The sequence below is a fragment of the Rhinatrema bivittatum genome, chromosome 4 (assembly GCF_901001135.1).
Source record: "Rhinatrema bivittatum chromosome 4, aRhiBiv1.1, whole genome shotgun sequence".
Taxonomy (NCBI): Eukaryota; Metazoa; Chordata; class Amphibia; order Gymnophiona; family Rhinatrematidae; genus Rhinatrema; species Rhinatrema bivittatum.
The window spans coordinates 193,538,022-193,558,050 of NC_042618.1; the positions used below are offsets into that span (position 1 = coordinate 193,538,022).

Here is a 20,029-nt window from a genome sequence, read left to right on the forward strand (position 1 = left end):
CCCCCCTTGCAGTAATCCCTAAAAAAGAGACAGGAAAGTTTAGACTCATACACAATTTGTCCTTCCCTGAGGGAGCATCGGTTAACGACGTCATCCCTCACGAGTTCAGCACGATAAGATACCAGTCATTTAGCTCAGCTAGTGCAGATATGTGGTCAGGGGGCATTGATGGCAAAGGTAGACATTGAGTCAGCTTTCTGTCTGCTGCCGATACAACCGGAGTTTTCCATTGTTGGGTTTTAAATTCCAGGGAGGTTACTTCGTGGACAAATGCCTACCAATGGGTTGCTCTATCGCGTGCACCTTTTTCGAAGCTTTCAGCTCTTTTCTACATTGGGTGATTGAACAAGAATCCAGATCATCGAACATAGTGCATTACTTAGATGACTTCTATTTGTGGGTCGTCCACATGCAAGAGACTGTGAAGACCTCTTGCATTACTTTCACCAGGTTGCAGACAAGTTTGGTATATCCATTGCAGAAAACAAAACAGTAGGGCCCTCTACACGGCTGGTTTTCTTGGGCATCGAAATAGACTCTATATCCGTGAGTCACGGTTACCAGAAGAAAAAGTGACTGAACTTAAATGACTGATCTCGTGAGCACAGAGTATGAAGAAATTGACGCTAAAGCAGGTCCAATCACTAGTGGGTAGCCTAAACTTTGCTTGTAGGGTTATCCCTCTGGGAAGAGCCTTCTTGCAGCGGCTGTCAGCCGCAATGTCCGGAGTCAAGAAAAGTTTCCACCATATCCGCATCTCAAAGGGAATTTGCGAGGATTTGGTTATCTGGAACAGATTTCTGTCCAACTTCAATGGAACGTTGTTGTGGCAGTCTAAAGCAGTCTCAAATTATGAGTTAGAACTGTTTACTGATGTGGCGGGATCAGTTGCGTTTGGTGCGTATTCTCAAGGAGCATGGTGCACGGCTCAGTGGCCTGAGGAGTGGGTGCATTCTGGCACCACCAGGAATATCACCTTCCTAGAGCTTTTCCCCATCGTCGTAGCGATGGTATTATGGAGCAAGCAGATCAGGAGCAAAAAAGTGATTTTCTGGTGCGATAACCAGGGTGTAGTTGAGGTTATCAACAAGAGAGCAGCAAAAAACGTTAGTCTCGGATTTACTGCGCAAATTCATCCTTCGATGCATGGAATTAAATGTGACTGCTTGGGTGCGGCACGTGCCAGGCAATTCTAACACTTTAGCTGACTCTCTTTCTCGTTCTAAGTGGGACACGTTCCAGAAACTAGTGCCAGAAGCGGATCCACAGGGAGCTTCAGTGCCTGCTTTCCTTTGGCAGTTTGGTATCTAGAAGCCTGGAGGTTGCTACAAGTGTCACTAGCCCCTTCCACGTGGTCTGCATACGTGAAAGGTGCTGAGAAGGTGGTGTCCTTTTTCTCCAAATGGGGATGGCGTGAGGGACCAGTTTCTGAGTAGGGCATAATGCGATACATATAGGTGGCAAAAGCTGAAGGGACATCAAGGGCAGCAGTTGCAAGACAACTAACGGGCTTTTCCTTCTTTATGAGGGCTCATGGTTGGGGTTTCCCGTGCAGACAATTTTTGATATGTCGTGTATTGTTGGGTTGGGCAAAAAAAGGAGCATGAGCAGTAGAGGGGACACTAGCAGTAGAGGGGAAACATCCGATTACCCATGATACTCTGTTAAACTATCCCATAGTCTCTGTAAACATATGTAGTTCCGAATACGAAACACGCTTGTTTCGCGTAGCTTTCGTTTTTGCATTCTTTGGAGCTTTTCAGGTCAGCGAACTAGTGGCTAGGGTCACCAAAGGTTGGGAGTCTTCCAGTTTGCGCTCCCAGTACATCACCCAGGTGGCAGATTCCATCATATTGTTTATACCACGTTCCAAAACAGATCAGATGGGAAAAGGTTCATACATAGTCCTCCGCGCCATCCCCAACTGCAGGACCTGCCCCTTTGGCTAACTACAGGGCTTTCATGGAACTTCGCCCCTCTGAGGGATCCAGATTTTTGGTTCACTCAGATGGCAGACCACTCACCAAATTTCAATTTGATGCAGTGCTATGCAAGTGCTTGACGTACCTTGGGTTGGACTCATCCCATTTTGGAACACATTCCTTCCGAATAGGTGCTGCTACCTCAGCCGCTAAAGCTGGATTATCGGGAGGTGTAATTCAGCGGATCGGGTGCTGGAAATCGGGCACCTTCAAAGGTTACATACGCCCGTGACATCAATAACCAATGCAATATACTAACACTTCTCTCTTTTCAGGTCCTAGAAGTTGGGGGTGGCGAATATGGATTGTGGGACACTCCATCACATGGGCTTTCAAGCATGCCCAGGAGCATTCTTATGGGGTTCAATTGGACTTAACACAGTATAACGCAACAATCCGTTGGCTGGGTCACAGGGGCATGGGCTGGGACGAATTGCTTCCCTGCCTTCAAAGGAGCGTAGTGTAATTTGCGCAACCACAGATTCTGATTATCCACCTAGGCGGTAATGATTGGGGTTCAATGTCTGGACGCCAGTTTATCGCTAGGGTACGGAAGCACTTGACATCTGCCACAGCCTTGCTATCGACTACAGTAATTTGTTGGTCAGACATTATTCCAAGGCCTGCTGAAATGAATAGAAGGATTTGGCAACGCTGCGGGCCAAGGCAAATAGGCAAATTGGTTCCTGGCTTACATTATTCGGGGGTCGTCACAAGTGGTCATGGGAATGCAGGAAAGGGTTATTTCGCCTTGACGGGGTGCATCTATCCTTTATAGGACAGGACTTGTTCCTAAATTCATTTCAGGATGCCTTGGAAGGGTTGCTGTGGTAGGGATCTAGGCCGCATCTTTGGGGGGTCACAGGATGGGTCCATCCTGTGCCGGTGGCGGGTTGCCCGAGCCGATTGAGATGCAATGTGGTGATGGCAGGTCAATTAGGTGCAGTTGTCCTACAGGAAGTTCCTTGCTGTAGGTGGTGGGAGCTGGTGGTCACAACTCCTTGCTGATGGTGGCGGGGATCATAGGTATAGTGCAATGTTAATGGTTCGAACTGGATCTGCACACCTTGCTGGCGTGTGGTGGGTGCGCAGGGAAGCATATGTAAATTCCAGGCTCGGGCACCTGATTGTTGTACAATAAAGTTGCGGCCTGTTTGATCCCACTATTGTCTAAGTCTCGTTGATGTTATTGATTGCATTGTTCATTATTGATTTGTGAGAGAGTGGGTGCAGGGAGAAAAGTCAGTCCTGTCTACCCATATTATGAACAAACAACCAAGAAGCTGCTTTGTAAATGTCTTCAATGGAAGTGGCCTTGAGATGAGCCACTGAAGAGCTTTGACAGCCTATAATTTATAAGCTATCCAGAACACAATAATGTGCTATACAGTCTGCTAGCCACCTGGACAGAGTTTGTTTGGCAACTGTCCTTCCCCAGTCTATTGGGATAAAAGGACACAAACAATTGAGAAGCTTGAGGATGAGATCAAGTCCTCTTTAGGTAATATGCAGGGCTCTCTTATAGTACAAGTGAAGAGCCCATTCTCCTTTGTGCGCATGTGGTCTTGGAAAGAATGTAAGTAGCACACTAGCTTGATTAGCATGACATGCAGATACCAATTTGGAAAGAACTTGGGAGTAAGTCTGAACAACACATGGAAAAAAAAAAATGAAAGTATGGTACATATGAACCAGACCCTGTATCTCAGTTACCCTTTGTGCCACAGTGGTGGCCACAAAAAACAATTTCCAGTTAAAGTTCAAGTCCAGCAACTTGAGAGGTTCAAAAGGAGGATTTATAAGTTAAGCTACAATAACACTGAGGGCCCAAGACACTGAAGGCTTGGATTGCTGGTCATTTCATGAATTTTGATACCAAGGGGTGGAGACTGTAGCCCCTTCCACCTGCTGATATGCTATAATGGAATCCTCCACCTCTTTGGGAAGGAGGCAGGATGAGACTATTGAACATTCAACATACACGATGTCAGGGACAGCAGTAGCAGAGCCTGCCTTCCACCCATGTGATGAAAGTCAAATGTTCCCAATGGAACTAGAGATTGAATTGACAGATGGATGAGATATGATACCACACTTGCCAGGGCCAAGCTTTTGCTAACAGAATTATCCTCATCTTGTCGTAAAGGACTTTCTGGACAATCCTAGAGATCAGATGAATCAGTGGGTATGTACAGTTGTTCTAGTAAGTTTACATACCCTCGACAGAATTTGTAAGATGTATAGCATTTTAAAGAAAACATGAGTGATCAGACAAAACATAGTTTAATTTGAAACACATTAAAATAAGACATTATGAATCACAGAATAGCACAATCATTAAACAAACTATAGCAATAAGGGAAAAATTTGCATACCCTTAGTTCTTAATATCATATATTGCCCCCTTTTGCACCAATTATGGGTTGCATTCTTTTGTGATAGCTGTGAACGAGGCCCTTCATTTTCTCACGTGGTAAAGCTGCCCATACGTCTTGGCAAAAAGTCTTCAGATTCTGTAAATTATTTGATTTCTAGAATGAACTGCATATTTAAGTTCTCCCCAAAGTAGCTCAATGAATTTAAGGTCAGGAGACAGTAATGGTCATTTCAGAACTTTCACTTTCTTCTGCTGTAGCCACTGAAGGGTTGACTTGGCCTTATGTTTCAGATCATTGTCATGTTGGAAAGTCCAAGTGCGCCCCATACTCAGCTTTCTGGCTGATGAATACAAATTCTCCTCCCGTATTTTCGAATAAGATGCCGCATTCATCCTGCCATCAATTTTGACTAAATTCCCCATGCTGCTATACTGCAAACCGTCGCAACAACAAAGATCCACCTTCATGTTTCATGGTAGGGATGGTGTGCTTCTCTTCATAGCATTTATGGTTGTGACCATAAAGTTCAGTTTCGGTCTCATCACTCCAAATTATTTTGTTCTAGAAGTTTTGAAGCTTTTCTAGGTGTTGGAGTATTGTAAGCAGACTATTTGTGGAGTTGGTGCAGCAATGACTTTTTTTTTTTTTTTTGATAACTCTACGATACAGCACATTTTTGTTCAAATATCTCCTTATTGGGCATGCTGAAACACCCACATCACTTTATTTCAGAGAAGCCTTTATTTCAGTAGAAGTTGCTTGTGGGTTTTTCTTTGCATCCTGACAAATTTTGCTGGCAGTTGTGTCTGAAATTTTTCTTGGTCTATCTTGGATTTAACAGAACCCATAATTTTCCACTTCTTGGTAGAGTTTGAACAGTACTGACTGGCATTTTCAAATCTTTGGATATCTTTTTACATCCTTTTCCTGATTTTTAAATTGAACTGCTTTGGCTTTACCTGTGCTTCAGTAACCAAAGTCAGTGCAGGCCTGGATGAAATGCACAAGGGCCTCTCAAGAGCTAAGAAATTCATTGACTATTTATACACAGACACTAATTACAATCAAACAAGGCACAGGTATGGATAGCTACCTTTCATTGTCACATAGTGTGTTTCAACCTGAGTGTATATTATCAGCCCAAACATTCAAGGGTATGTAAACCTTTGAACAGGGAACAGATATATTGAATAAAAAACATTTTTGAAAACATATAACAATTTATGCTAATATATAAATGGTACTGGAAATCAATTACACAATATAAAACCCCCAATTAATACCCCACAAACATACCACTCAACTGGATGCATTCATATAATACAATCAGTAAAACATATCCCAATATCTACCCTCAGTAACTACATGCATTGCTTATACATGTCTTATCTCTAATATAACATGGAATTTAAGACCAAATGACTAAATTAAATTATACCATAAAAAGTCTTAAATTGATTTTCAAATATCTTCAGACTTTGACTTGTTGATGTGAATAATCTATCCAGATGAAGACTACTTACCTGATAATTTCCTTTTCTTTAGGACAGTCAGATGAACCCAGAACAAGTGGGTTATGCACCTCTACCAGCAGATGGAGACTGAACAAACTAACATCACAGTATATATACCCCATCAGTGACATCAGCATGCCAGTATTATCTTTAAAATCAACTGTGGATAGACTAGCAAAAGATAACCATTTCAATACTCGGCTAACAGGCAACACTGAGCTCAGATAAGAATGTAGGAACATTAGTCTAGGGACTGGACTAACACTTTCCACTAATCCCTGTAACAAGTAGTCACACAGGAGGACCTCACTAGAAACATTCAGCAGCCAAGGAAGGGAAGCTGGATTCATCTGACTGTCCTGAAGAAAAGGAAATTATCAGGCAAGTAGTAATTACTCATTTTTTTAGCATCCAGTCAGATGAATCCAGAACAAGTGGAATGTACCCAAGCTACTCCTGAATAGGGCGGGAGGCTGTCCGCAGTCCAATCAAAATTGCACATGCAAAAGCTGCATCCTCTCAGGCCTGCACATCCAGAAGATAAAACCTGGAAAAGGTGTGTAAGGAGGACCACGTCACTGCTTGGCAAATGTCGATGGGAGATAATGTTGAGATTACTTACCTGATAATCTCATTTTCCTTAGTGTAGACAGATGGACTCAGAACAAATGGGTATAGTGTGCTCGTGCTAGCAGTTGGAGACGGATCTGACGTCAGCACGGGTACATATACCCCCACAGGAAGTGAAGCTCTTCAGTAATCTTCCTTGCAAAAGCTGTTATGGATATATGTGTACTGACGCTCAATGAAATAGTGAAAACAGGATTCCCCTGACTGATTGATAGGAGCTGGAGACTGCCAGCATTCCCAACCGGAAGGCGTCAACATCTGGCTACACGACAGGAAATCTAATTTTTGCCCATGACACTGCCTGAGCCCTAGAAGAATGAGCCCTAACCTGACTAGGTAACAGGTTGCTAGCATCAATGTATGCTGCCGTGACAACCTCCTTAATAGAGCAGGCTATGGTAGCCCATGAGGCCAGTTCCTCTCATTTAGTACCGCCATGAAGAACAAACAGGCGATCCGTTTTCCACAATGGCTCAGTAACCTCCAGATATCGGATGATGTGTTTCTTGACATCCAAGGGTTGCAACAGACGATATTCCCCTTTGTCTCTTGCTGTCCAGAGATGGCAGGGAGATTGACTGTTTCAAGTGAAATTCAGTGAACACCTTTGGTAAAAAAGAAGGAACAATAGGCAGCTGTATCACCCCTGGAGTCACCCGGAGGAAGGGATCTCAGCAAAACAAGGCCAGCAGTTCAGAAACTCTCTGTACAGAACAAATTACCACAAGAAACAGTTTTCAAGGTCAGTAAGGACAGGTTATTCATTGGTCCTTACAGGTTATGCATCGCTAACAAATCCAAGACCAAATTTAGACTCCATAAGGGTACTGGAAACCGCAAGGGAGGACAAAAATGTTTCACTCCTTTTAGCAAACAGGCCACATCGGGATGAGCCGACAAGGAACCATCATTCATCTGGCCCTGAAACAAGCAAGAGTTGCTACTTGTACCTTTAAGGAATTAAGGGCCAAACCTTTATGCAAGCCATCCTGCAAAAATTCCAAAATGAGCGGGTTCTTGACCGAATGAGGAAGAGTACCTCGATTCTCATACCAGACATCAAACACTCACCAAACTTAGACTGAGACTCTCCCACAGATGACCTCTGGCATAAGAGGTTGGTCAAATTGCTCCACTGGTAGTCTCAGCCAATCAAGTTGAAATCTACATTATTTTTAGAACTTCACCAGGATTTGGAATCCCTTTGTAAAGTCTTTGCCGGAGGAGACTCATCATTGAGCAGCATTGCTTTAAATCTTAATTATCTCTGAGTGGACTATGTGTTTAGTTTTAACCTCATTAGGCCTCACTAGATATGTTTTATCTAGCATTTTGTTAGGATGTGATTGCCATACTGCTTTTATATATTTTAGTTCATGCTTACATTGGGATGTGTAGCTTATATTGCCTGATATGGAATTTCCTTATATTTGGTACGAGGGGGACAGGTGTTCAAGAAAGGGAGGAAGGGAGTTTGAAATAGGTATCTTTAATATTTGTTTAATGTTTCTGATATACTCAAGTATCTGTTTTAGATGAATGTTAAAAATTTTGCAATAAAGTTTTATGCAAAAAAAACATAAAAAACTTGTGTCCCCCATCAAAATTATTTCCCAAATTGGTTCCTCTGATGACAGTTTCCCAACAGAAGCAGCTTCCTTTTATGATCTTTGTTAATGTTTAAGGGTTTCTGGGTACACTGACTACATCTCTTTAAGACATCGCATTTTCCATTCCTGGAACTTTTTTTATCCACTGCAGAAAAGGTATTATGTAAGAGTATTGGTAGGATAAGTGGATGTCTTTTCATCACAGACCTTATTCTTGTAGATACTAGCCTTTTAAAAAAATTAAACACAGATACTTAATACAGACTAGCAACATCAATAGCTTACAAAAACAGATTTCAAAGTATGCAATACAGAACATTAAATGTCAGCAAGAAAGCAATCTATATTATGGCTAACTTTAAATAACTATTCAACTTAACTGGTCACAAGAACAGGTAGCAGTGTGTATCTCCACTGGCAAGGTAGAGGAGGGCTGAAGATTCTATTAGCTTTAATAATCTGTGTCCATCTGACACATTGTTTCTCCATCGCTGCTGGAGTTTTCTATCTGAGATGCCTCAAAAAGCATGTAGTTCTTGTCTTGTATGCTTCTAAGCCTCACTCCCTCCTCTCTCAGTTCTGCCTGTTTCTTGAGTCAACCTCCAGGCAATCTTTCACACCAAACTAGTTCCTCGCTGTAGATAAGGATATCCAGCTGAACAGAGCCAGAAGCAGTAACCGTGGCAGAAGATACGTTTTACAGTTATCCATCCGCTTTTCTTCATACCTTGATCCCTATAGAAAGACATGAGAAAAGAGACCTACAAATGTGTCTACCTTTTCCTCAGCTAACCAGCAAGTATAATTAGTTGGTATCTTCTCTGTGAAATGTAGCACCTACACACTGACTCACTTTGTGTACCCCTGTCTGCTGGCTCTGTATAATTAAAAGGTATTGAATAATGTATATCTTTTCTTTTAGCTCATAAAATGTATTTTTTATAATTATATAGTGTGTAGTCTATAAAGAATCCTACTGCCCTGGCTACATAAGACTAGACCAACTGAAAATATTTTCATGACGACAACTATGATACGAACAGGGGAACATTTTTCTCCAACAGTCAGTAATGAAGGCCAATAATCAAAATATTGAATTTAAATTTACGAGATAATATTCCTTGATATAGATTCATATTGAATTGACATGTTATCATAGGACTGGACTGCTGGCCAGTGCCAACAATAGCTGCTTGCTTGTTACACAGCATACTCCAAGGACTATATAAGATTGATAAAATGAACATTTGGGGGGGGGGGGGGGGGGGGTGTCGATTCTCAAAGAAGCGCATACATCCACATTATAAAATTGGTTGGCCGCACGTACATGTGCGCTGCATATGGGGGGGGGGGGGGGGGCGGCGAATTTTACATTGATATGTGTGGCGACGCAATCGGGTCTCCCCCCCAGTTCTTTCCCCCCTGCCTATCCTTCCTTCCCCTCTCCACCCTGACCCCTAAATCTAGCCGAACCATTTTTTTTTTTTTTGTTTTGTAATTTAGCTGCGCTGAAGAGCAGAAGTAAGTTACATGCACTTGCCCGGGACAGCATTCAATGACGCTGTCCCTACCTGCCCCTTGGAGAGGCCTGGCACTTGTGTGCGTAGCGGGGTTTATGCGCATGGCCGGGCCCATTTTTAAATGCACGCGGGCCTTTGAAAATCCACCCTTTAGTGAAAAACATACAACTCCTCTTTGCAAACTTTTTTGGGAACATGCATGTGTCATGCCAGTGTTAGTGCCATGTCAGTGTAAAATTGCAAGATGTCACTTCCCAAGAATGCTAGAACCAAGTTTGACTGTTTTGCACATCTCTGAGGAGAAAATGCAACTTTTAAGTGAAAACTAAAAAAGTAGTTCTCAGTCAGAGTAAAACTTGCAGACCACAGCAATTTTCTGTAGAAAACAGCAAATAAAACAATGGAGTTGCTTACTTGTATCCAACAGAACATGTGGCTTTCCAGTAGTTTGCCTCAAATACAATTAAGAAAAAAAGAGACATTAATATACATACACGTGTATTTGTATATATAAGCATATGAAGATAAATTATCTTATGGATTTGTGTATCTATTACTGACAGTTTATTAAAAATGTCTTTATATCAACTTTATCAATACTTGAGAAAATTTTGGTGTAAGATTTTCAGTAACTTTTCCAGATGGACAATTTAATACCAGTTTAGATATTTAACTTTAATTGGTTTTATATCAATTATTTACAATAATGCATCAATTTCAGGACCTTACAATGAAACGGTAGGAAAAAACTATACAATATATAAATTACAAAAAGTATTACAAAGGCAATAAAAACGTATAAAAATAAAAATGTAAACCAGCATTCTTTTAACCCCTTAACTGCTAATCTGGAAATATCAGAATAACTACCAGTTTTGGAGAGAGGACCCTCTGCCTTCCACTCACATTGGCAAGAGGGATATGCAGATCTCACAACTAAACTAGTCGGAACAGAATATAACCCAAGAAATCTGGTTATCCATCTTAAATTATATAATAAAATGAAGGAATTAGGGGATAAAACAAGCAGGATTAAGAAAATAGAGGTTTCTGAATGGTTCAGTTGCTCCTGTACCTTACTTCCATGGGTTGGAGTCAGAAGGCTGACATAACAAAAAGTGGATCCTGTATACCCTTCTTTTACCACTGAGTGAATGGCATCTACCTATAATTTTTTTTATTTTATAACATCAATTATAAAAAGATGATTTTATAGACAGCAAGAGAAGGTCAATTCAATATTAATCAATGGATCATACTATTTTTTTGTTGACATCCTTGTACCAAGGAGCTCCAAGTACATCTTTTATTCACTGGGGGTCGAACAGTCCAGATATATTTCATCAATGATGCTTCTGGACATTGGGAAAATGGGCAACTATACACTTCATGTTCATGAGATGTTTTTTAAATGAAGTATCTCCATTTTTCCTGATTAAAAACTGTAGTGCTGAAAATTATGGGCATCAAAGGACAGTGAAGAAAATAGTTATCCAACAGAAGACAAATGGATCAAAAGCATTAGCCACAAAATCACTTGCTATCTTCTGCCACTGCATTACATTTTAATAAATGTGATATAAATAATTCTGCTAAATTATTAAAAATACCATCTGACTGTAGACATTTGTATTATAAAAAGCAACAGCAACAGTTATGAAACTAATTTTAAATATTTTCCATTATTCAAGATGTTGCGTCACATTAACAAAATAGAGGCACCATTTTGTTTAACCTCAATGTCACCAAGACTACAAATTATATGTAACTTCTAAACCCACTGAACTACTTCAGTCTTGCTTTCTTTATACAATTATACTGATCTTGAATACATTTACAGTTCAAAGGATGCAACATGTACAAGAATGAAAAGCTAAACACAGGTATTTCAATGGAATTATACTGATAAGGTACAGCATCAAGACTCCCTCCTCCATGTTAGTTGGACTTAAATATAAGCTTAAAAATGGCATAAAACTTCTTTCTTGGACATCAACATTGACTATGACATTGCAAAAAATGCCACATCATACCTTGCAAGTTTAGATGAAACTACAGACAAATACATAGCACTGAATTTTATTATAAGGGTATGAAAGGAATATGGATCAACCAGAATGGGAGGCAATAAAGTGGGAAATGGAGGAATAACAAAGGATAGTAGATACAAGTGAAAGGTTTATTCTAGAAACTGGCAATGTAGCACAGCGCTTAGAGCATACAGATGTGAACATGCATATCCAAATTTGGTTTCCCTATTCACCACTCAGTGAACTTAAATGAGTCGTTAACCTTCTATGGAAGTTATGTTTAGATTATAAACTCTTTGTTGCAAGGATATTGTAACACAAACTGTATAAAGCCTTAAGTCATATCAAATTTTCATGTCATGTCAGAAGGTTAAAGAAGATCTTGCTGGGTATTTTTTGGATCTAAGAATATGAGTAGATGCATGTGCATACTAGAAAGCAGGCTCCACTAAGTCTGCATGGAATTTCTTGATTCTATAAAGCAGCTCAAATATTAACATTTTTAGATCAAATAAATAACTTCCATTTTACTAATATGCAACAGAGACATCAGCCCCAAACAAGACTAAGTCGCTGATATTCTTATGGAGGATGCATAGGACATGCTTTTTTAGATAGTATAGACCTTTACGGAAATCAGTCTTGAGAAAAAATAAAATGTGTTCAAGAATCCACCCTTCCCTAGTCCAAACAGGTATATAGTTTAAAAAGCAGTGAAAGATGTTTTCAGAAAATGTTTGGCTGGGAAAAGAGAAAACTAATATTAGATTTGATCAATGAACAAATACTAAAGCAGTTGAGGGGTTATTTTGTTAATAAAAGTAGTTTTATAAAATTTTATTTTGTAAAAACAAAAATAAAAAACCACTCCAAGTAAAACCATGGAAATCCACTCTTCCTAAGGTAGGTTTCTCAGTCATTCTTATGATCAGTCTGCTTTATGTGAAGAGTAATCTTGCGTTGGTTATCAAGACATTCCTTCAGTTTGTCTTCAGTTAGTGTCAGTCTTTGCTCTAGAATGCCTACAGTCTAAGAAAATAAAATTACACATGTAATTATTTTTTGCTTTCTGTGCAGCTATACTTTTTTTTTTTTTTTAAGCATTCACTGATAATAAATACTGATAAAAGACCAGTCACACTGTAATATTTGCAGACTTCTATAACTTTACCTTGAAAAGAATGTGGTTGTACAGGCAGCAGCCTCTATCTTCTAGGTCACTTATTGTAACCCAACCTATGACCATTTACTATATTATATAAAACGATCTAGTATTCTGAACCCATTTCCTAATTAACAAGTTTCCATAGCAAAATCATTTACAATTTATATCAATATTTACCATTTACTCGACTGGGATAGTAGATACTAGATACAAACTGGATCATTTAATTGAAGAACTTAAAATGACTTTAAACATTTCAAACTATAGCACCACTGGCCCTAAAGATGGAGAACAGTTTCTGAACAATATGGAGCATGCCAGCTCTAAAACTGCTATCAACCCTAAGACGCTAATATTGATAAAAATTTGCCCCAGCTGCCAATGGTAAAATCTACTGGTTACCAAATGGTTTAAAGATCTAGCATCATATTTATTCTTGAGAAATAAAAGATTACAATATCTACAGTTGAATTACTATTTAATTACTTAAAATAGAAGTCTATAGTATGCATAAACATTGACAAAACACTTCTACAGATAATGGAAAACATCTGTTGGGTCCCCTAGGCAATGAGTGAATTGCAGTCTCCAATTGAAGCAGTAAAAAACACATGGAAGCATTTCCAAGCTTCAGTATATATAACAAGGACTCATTTGTTAACATGGTTCATAAACCATCTTTTTTTATTAAGTAATCAGGACAGTTCTATGATTAAATTGAAAGCAGCCTTTTCCCTTAAGGACATCTTTCTTTTAACTATCAGTTCAATTAAAATTCCTATGAAAATTTTCCTATATTTTAAATAGTAAAATTAGCCAACAAACCCATTCACCTAAGCTTGTGTTTAAAGTAGTAACTGATGCTGTATGACACACTGTCATTTTAGCTTATTCTTGCAGCAAAACAAAAACAAACAAACCTGTTAATATATTTTGGCATTTGTCACAATATATTGCTAAATTTATTTGAATACTAAAATGATGAGCTCCACAGTTTTGCATAGCATAGGTACATATAGTGTGTGCACTGACTTCTCTCTGCCTTGTCTGTCCGTCCCCCCCCCCCCCCAAAAAAAAATGCCCATGAATGGACCAGAAGACCAAAGCTAGTAGAAACAATAGACTGCAGCTAGCTTTATTAGAATACAGGTCAAGACATCAGAATCAATTTCCATAACCACTGTAAATAGATGACAGTATCTCCCACCTCCTAGTCCAGCCAGACAGTTCAAAGTCACTTTACTGTTGATTCTTTGTTAACATTACTATCATTTTTTTGTTTTCATGACTTGCAGCATAAACCTGGCCATAGTTGGCCTGCCCTACAGGTCTTGCTGATTGTAGATGGCAGCCTGTGGAACAAACCCAGCTACAACACAACTGGTGATAGCATTAGGTCACGTATACTTGAACTTCCTCAACTGTCTCAACTCCATCAACTATATAGTTCTAGGGGAATAGGACAGGTGACCCAATTGCTCATTGAAGATTCACATATTTGCCCCTGGGCCGAGCCTAGAAGAGGATGCCCAATCTCCCCTGCTCTGCCCCTAGCCGCATTTCCCTCCTCTACCCCGAGGGGTGCTCAGGAAGACAGGCACAGCAAGGTGTGACATGGGTTAGAAAAAGGGGACAGGATAGGTCCAGAAAACGAGTGTAGAACAGTTTGGGTTTTTTTGGGTTTTTTTTAAACTTGCCTTTGCTGAGAAAGCAGCCTCAATCATTATTCATGGTTGGTGAGTAGACAATTCTCCAAGCTCCTGCCAACTGCCTAGCTCCACCCTCTCAGGCAGGACAAAGGGGTTGCGTTACCATCCCCTTTCTGAGTAGCAGTATTAAAAAGAAGAGGTGCATAAACATGAGAAGGGAGGGGTTCTGAATGTGAACTAAAGAGGGGATTTTGCAAGCTCATCTACACGACAATTGCAGTACAAAGGAAGATGATGATAAAAACTGTCTTGGACAAGGTGTGATATCTTACAAGAGGTCACATTCTAAGACTGGCAGCTGAGAAATATCCTAGGCAATGTGGACAGGAATTACTGGGTAGACTGCTTGGGCCAGCTGATTTTTTTCAAATGTCATTTACTATACAGAAAATAGCAATACTTGGTCCCAATTAAAATTGTACGACAAACTCGTTTTCAACATTGTTTAAATTGCCCTATTATACTTGCCCCATGTTCTTGTTCAGAACAAAAAATGGGTTATAAATGGTTTATTCACTCTGATATTATTCATGACAGCCAACAATGACCAGTCAGATCTGTAAGCACTTACTTCTACTAACATGGATGCTTTTAAAATCTAGATGGAATTCCAAGACAGCATCTTAAAGAATTTAAAAACTAATTATTTGTTAGTAAAACTTAGAAACATAGAAACGACGGCAGAAGACGACCAAACGGCCCATCCAGTCTGCCCAGCAAACTTTTGCACTTTTTTTTTTCTCTCACATACTTATCTGTTTCTCTTGGCTCTTAGTAACTTTTTTTTATTCTATTTCACTTCCACCCCCGCCATTAACGTAGAGAGCAGTGTTGGAACATGTGCTCTGTTTAGAGGGTGAATGTTACTACAAAATGAACAAAGGATATGTTCTCTCTTTTAAAACCTGAACTAGTCTACAGTTTTAATGAGACAGTTTGTTACAGCTTTCATTTGGTTTTCCTGTATTTATCATACATTCAGATAATGATTCTGTCAAAAAGTAAAAGTATGCGCTTCTTTTGGAGACAGGGAGAAATGTTATATAGTTAGTGGTGCATTTTCAACTATCAAAATGCAATTTTACAACTATTTGAGTGAAACAGATAGAAATATATCAAGCAAAAAAGCCTGATCTATGAAATAAAGAGGCATGTGCTCTGTTTAGAAACTGATTTGCCTTGGTTATGACTTGACATTTATGTCTGAAATATATTTATTGAAACTGTCATATGACCTTTATATTTAAAGCGAGACTTGTAACATTTACAGCAAAATTACATCGTCATCTCAGAGCACAAACATTACCAAATAAGCATTTTGCCCTTTTTGTTTTGTATCCTTCCCCCTTCCCTCCCACCCCAAATACTCCATATTAGGACTAGTCATGGGAATATTCGGCATCCAAAATGTATACAATCTCCAGTCCATCTAGATGTTGCATAAAAGTTTAGGATTATAGACTTATAACTGGGCCTTTAGACAGTGTATAACCGGTTTCCACACGATGAAAACAAGCTTGCAGTTTCTTCGTTTCTAAATTAGCTGATTTGTTCTCCAGCAAATAGAGGTCCAGAAAGGGTAACTTCCACAGCTCCAGTGAGGGGCCAGAAGATGCGAACCAATGTTGAAAAATTAAGCATAAGGCCACCAAACATCCTTTGGTCACCAATAATAGACAGTCCAGAGGTACCTCATTGGCAAAGTCTTAGCAAACAAAAAGCTGGTGTCGAACGCAACTCTGGCAATTTTAATAAATGAAAAACTTTTGTATCGAGTTCCAGAAAGACTGATTTATTGGACATTCCCATTAACAGTGCATAAGAGATGCAAGCAGGTGAGCACATTTTGGGCAGTTGTTGGAAACCGCTATATGTGCTTTTTAAGCTTTATTTGGCCAAAATACAAGTCTATGTAGTACCTTATAATATAGAAACATATAGAAACATAGAAATGACGACAGAAGAAGACCAAATGGCCCATCCAGTCTGCCCAGCAAGCTTCCCTCATTTCTTCTCCCATACTTATCTGTTTCTCTTAGCTCTTGGTTCTAATTCCCTTCCACCCCCGCCATTAATGTAGAGAGCGGTGATGGAGCTGAGACTCCCAAACCTTTGCTCCTTTAACCGCTTTACCCACTTGTATATTACTCTCCACTAGCTGCTTAGCACTGATAGAGAGTCCAAGATCTTTACCCCATGTAGCCGCCAGACCTTTATATATTTGGTAGGAAGAGGTAGAGTGTAAAAAACTTATGTAACTGGGATAATGAAAGCTTGGAAGCAACTATTAGACTCATAAAGCATTGAAATGGACAATTAATTTGGTCCCAAGGTCCCTGTAATACATAATTAATAAAACTGCAGATCTGCAGTAAGTCAGGAAGTCTTTTTGAGAGAACTGTAAATTATTTACACAATATGGGAAAGAGTGCGTGGATCTCAATCTTAAATTCACAAATGAAAGTACCAACGTCGGCCCATGGGAATTGAAAAAAGTACAAAATTTCCCCTCCAGTCCTGGTACAAATTCAGGATTACCCACTAACGGTAGGCATAGGGAAATTTGCCAACAAATTCAAGTAGGTATGTAATGATTTCCACGCTCGTCTCACATTTTGAAATAGCAAAGGGTCTAAAAGAAGCATTGTTAAGTGTTTAGGTTGTGCATGGAGGAGGTACAGTATACTACATTTTCCATATAAGAAATGGAACCAAGTGTTAGGGGCCGTAGCCAATAACTTAAAATTAATAAAAAGACAAGCAAGATTATATTTTCTTAGCTCAGCAAATCCCAGATTACCCTCTACTTTTGGCGTGGTCAAATTGACAAATTTCTGGCTCGCCCTACAACCTTTCCAGAAAAATAGCATAAACAAATGCTGTAGTAATTTGAGATCCTTACTAGAAATTAGAGGAGCCATTTGCAGCAAGTACAGAAGCTTCGGTACAAGTATCATTTTGGTAATGGCTATCCTTCTGAGCAATGAAAGTGGAAATTGCATCCAACTAGTCAATTTATGCTTTATCTCCTGGAGAAGAACATTTGCAGAATACCACTGTCCTGGATAACGGTGAACTTTAATACCGAAATACTTGATGCTGTCCGCAGACCAGCTTAATGGAAAGTGGGGCCACATGAAATGTAAATGACCTAATATATCCATTACTTCAGATTTTTGTAAATTTATTTTTAGCCCAGAAAAACTACCGAACTTAGTCATATAAGCTAAAACTTTGGGGCGAGATTGTTTGGCACGTGACAGTATAAGAAGCATGTCATCTGCAAATACCATCAATTTTAATTCTTGGGTACCTATTATCCCCAAAATCTCTACATCTTGTTTTAGTTTCTGGGTTAGGGGTTCCAGTGACAAAATGTAAAGCAGAGGGGAAAGGGGACACCCTTGTTCGTACCTCTATGTAAACTAAATAGCGATGAAGAAGAGTTAACAACACTAATATGGACTATTGGTCGTTGGTATAAAAGATGAATAGCTTTAAGAAAAAATCCAGAAAAACCAAATTGTTCTAGAACTGAAAGAAAGTATTCCCATTTGACCCTATCAAAAGCTTTTTCTGAGTCAAAGCTAATCAATATGGGGTCCAGGGGATGGTGTTGATGACATGCTTCCAGAAGCAAAATGACAGATGTTGGTTTGGGCTTTATGCCCATGCACAAAACCTGTTTGTTCTAAGGATATAAGATCAAGCAATACATTTTTTAGTCTATTAGCTAAAATTTTTGCATAGATTTTGATATCTTGATTTAAAAGGGAAATTGAGCAGTATGATCCTGGGTCCAATGGGTCCCTTCCCGGTTTAGGTAACATTAATTGTTGCCTCAGTCATCGAATTGGGGATTTGTTCATTATTCACCATGGAATTAAATAGTGTAACCAAGAAGGGTATTATATAAGGTTGCAATATTTTGAAGAATAAAGAATTTAGATTTGTGCAATTTTAGATCTTTTATTATGCCTGCTACTTCAAGTTCAATAATAGGCTTATTTATACCAGCTAGCTGTTCTGAGGTTAATTTGGGTAGATTAAGGTTTTGCAGACGCCTCCTGGTTAGCTTTATTTGGGTTTTCAGAACCATAAAGAGATTGATAATCTCAAAACACCTCCCCTATGTGCTTGGTAGTAATAGACATTGTACTATTTGTTCTCCGCATATTACTAATGAATTTAGAAGGGCAGTGTGATTTAGTCAGGTTAGCTAAAAGTCGACCAGGTTTGTTCCCATGTAAAAATAGTTTATGGCAAAATATGAATATGGAATTTTTTTTTGCTTTTTGATGTAGTAAGTCATTCAAAGTATGTTGTGCCAAAAAAAAAATCATCATTCCATTCTGCCAATTGCATTGAATTCCATTGTTCTTTAAAATATGTCAAAGCCTTCCCTAAATCAAGAATCGTTTTAGCTCTAAGTTTTCGCTTATATGAAACGCAACTCAATTTCCTCTCTCAGTACTACTTTTGCTGTTTCCCCAAAATAAATTAGGGTTATTATGCATCTTGTTAAATTCTTCATACACTCCCCATTTCTTTGTCAAAAATTCCCGAAATTCCTGATCTTGCGCAAGCCATTCTGGTATGCGCCACTGGAACAAACCTGGAGGACCACCCACAATTACCATATTACACAAAACCAGACAGTGGTCTGAGATAAGCAATTGACCTATTTCTACAGAGGAAATGTTTTTTGAAAAGAATAATTCTGAGGTAATAAAATCTATTTCTGGACTTCATTGGATGTGTTTTTGCAGTGAGTGAAGTCTCGTTCCCCTGGGTGTAAAGCCCTCCAAGTATCTACCGCTAAGAGGCACCGATATAAAAACCAAATCCCTTTATCTTTCCCCAATTTAGAAATCTTGGTACTTGACTGGCAATCTAGATCAAGATCCATTACACAGTTGAAATATCCCCCCATAAGGACCACCCTTCTAGGATACTAGAAAAAAAAAAAAAAAGAATGGTCATATTGGTTCGATGAATAGGCAAAAATTAGTATGGCTTCCTGACCAAATAGGGAACCTATAACCATAATAGTTCTGCTGTTGGCATCTTTCTACATGTTTAGAAATTTAAAGGAGACTTGCAATTGAATCAAAACCCCCACCCCCTTGTTTTTGGTAGAACCAGATGAAAAGAATACCTGGAAGAATCCCCCTTTGTGTAACTTTTTATGTTCTGTGGCTGACATGTGTCTCTTGGAGGAGCAGAATATCTCCTTTTAATTTTCATAGGTGGGAAAATAATTTTTGCCTTTTAATCAGAGATCCCATGCCATTTACATTCCAAGTTATAAATCGGATAGACTTAGCCATAGCTGTACTGAAAGTGGCCATGGTATATATTGCCCACTAGACGTAAACTAAACGTCCCTGGTTTAAAATAGGAAAGCTCAGCAAAGGAAGATGTCCCCCCTGCTATCACAAACATTTTAACAAGTGGTGCCACAAAGAAAAATAAATCTTTGGAGTGAGTC

At 39.2% G+C, this 20,029-nt stretch overlaps 1 protein-coding gene across 3 annotated transcripts in view; it reads right to left on the bottom strand.

Annotated features, from left to right (window-relative positions):
* Positions 1-10,288: 10,288 nt before the first annotated feature.
* Positions 10,289-20,029, bottom strand: part of POC1A (POC1 centriolar protein A) — a 163,425-nt gene continuing 153,684 nt past the window's right edge. For all 3 annotated transcript variants that reach the window (XM_029599472.1, XM_029599471.1, XM_029599469.1), the window contains one exon: positions 10,289-12,693. In XM_029599472.1, coding sequence (XP_029455332.1) covers positions 12,577-12,693 — 117 coding nt within the window. In that variant the 3' untranslated portion in view covers positions 10,289-12,576. The remainder of the gene's footprint in view (positions 12,694-20,029) is intronic.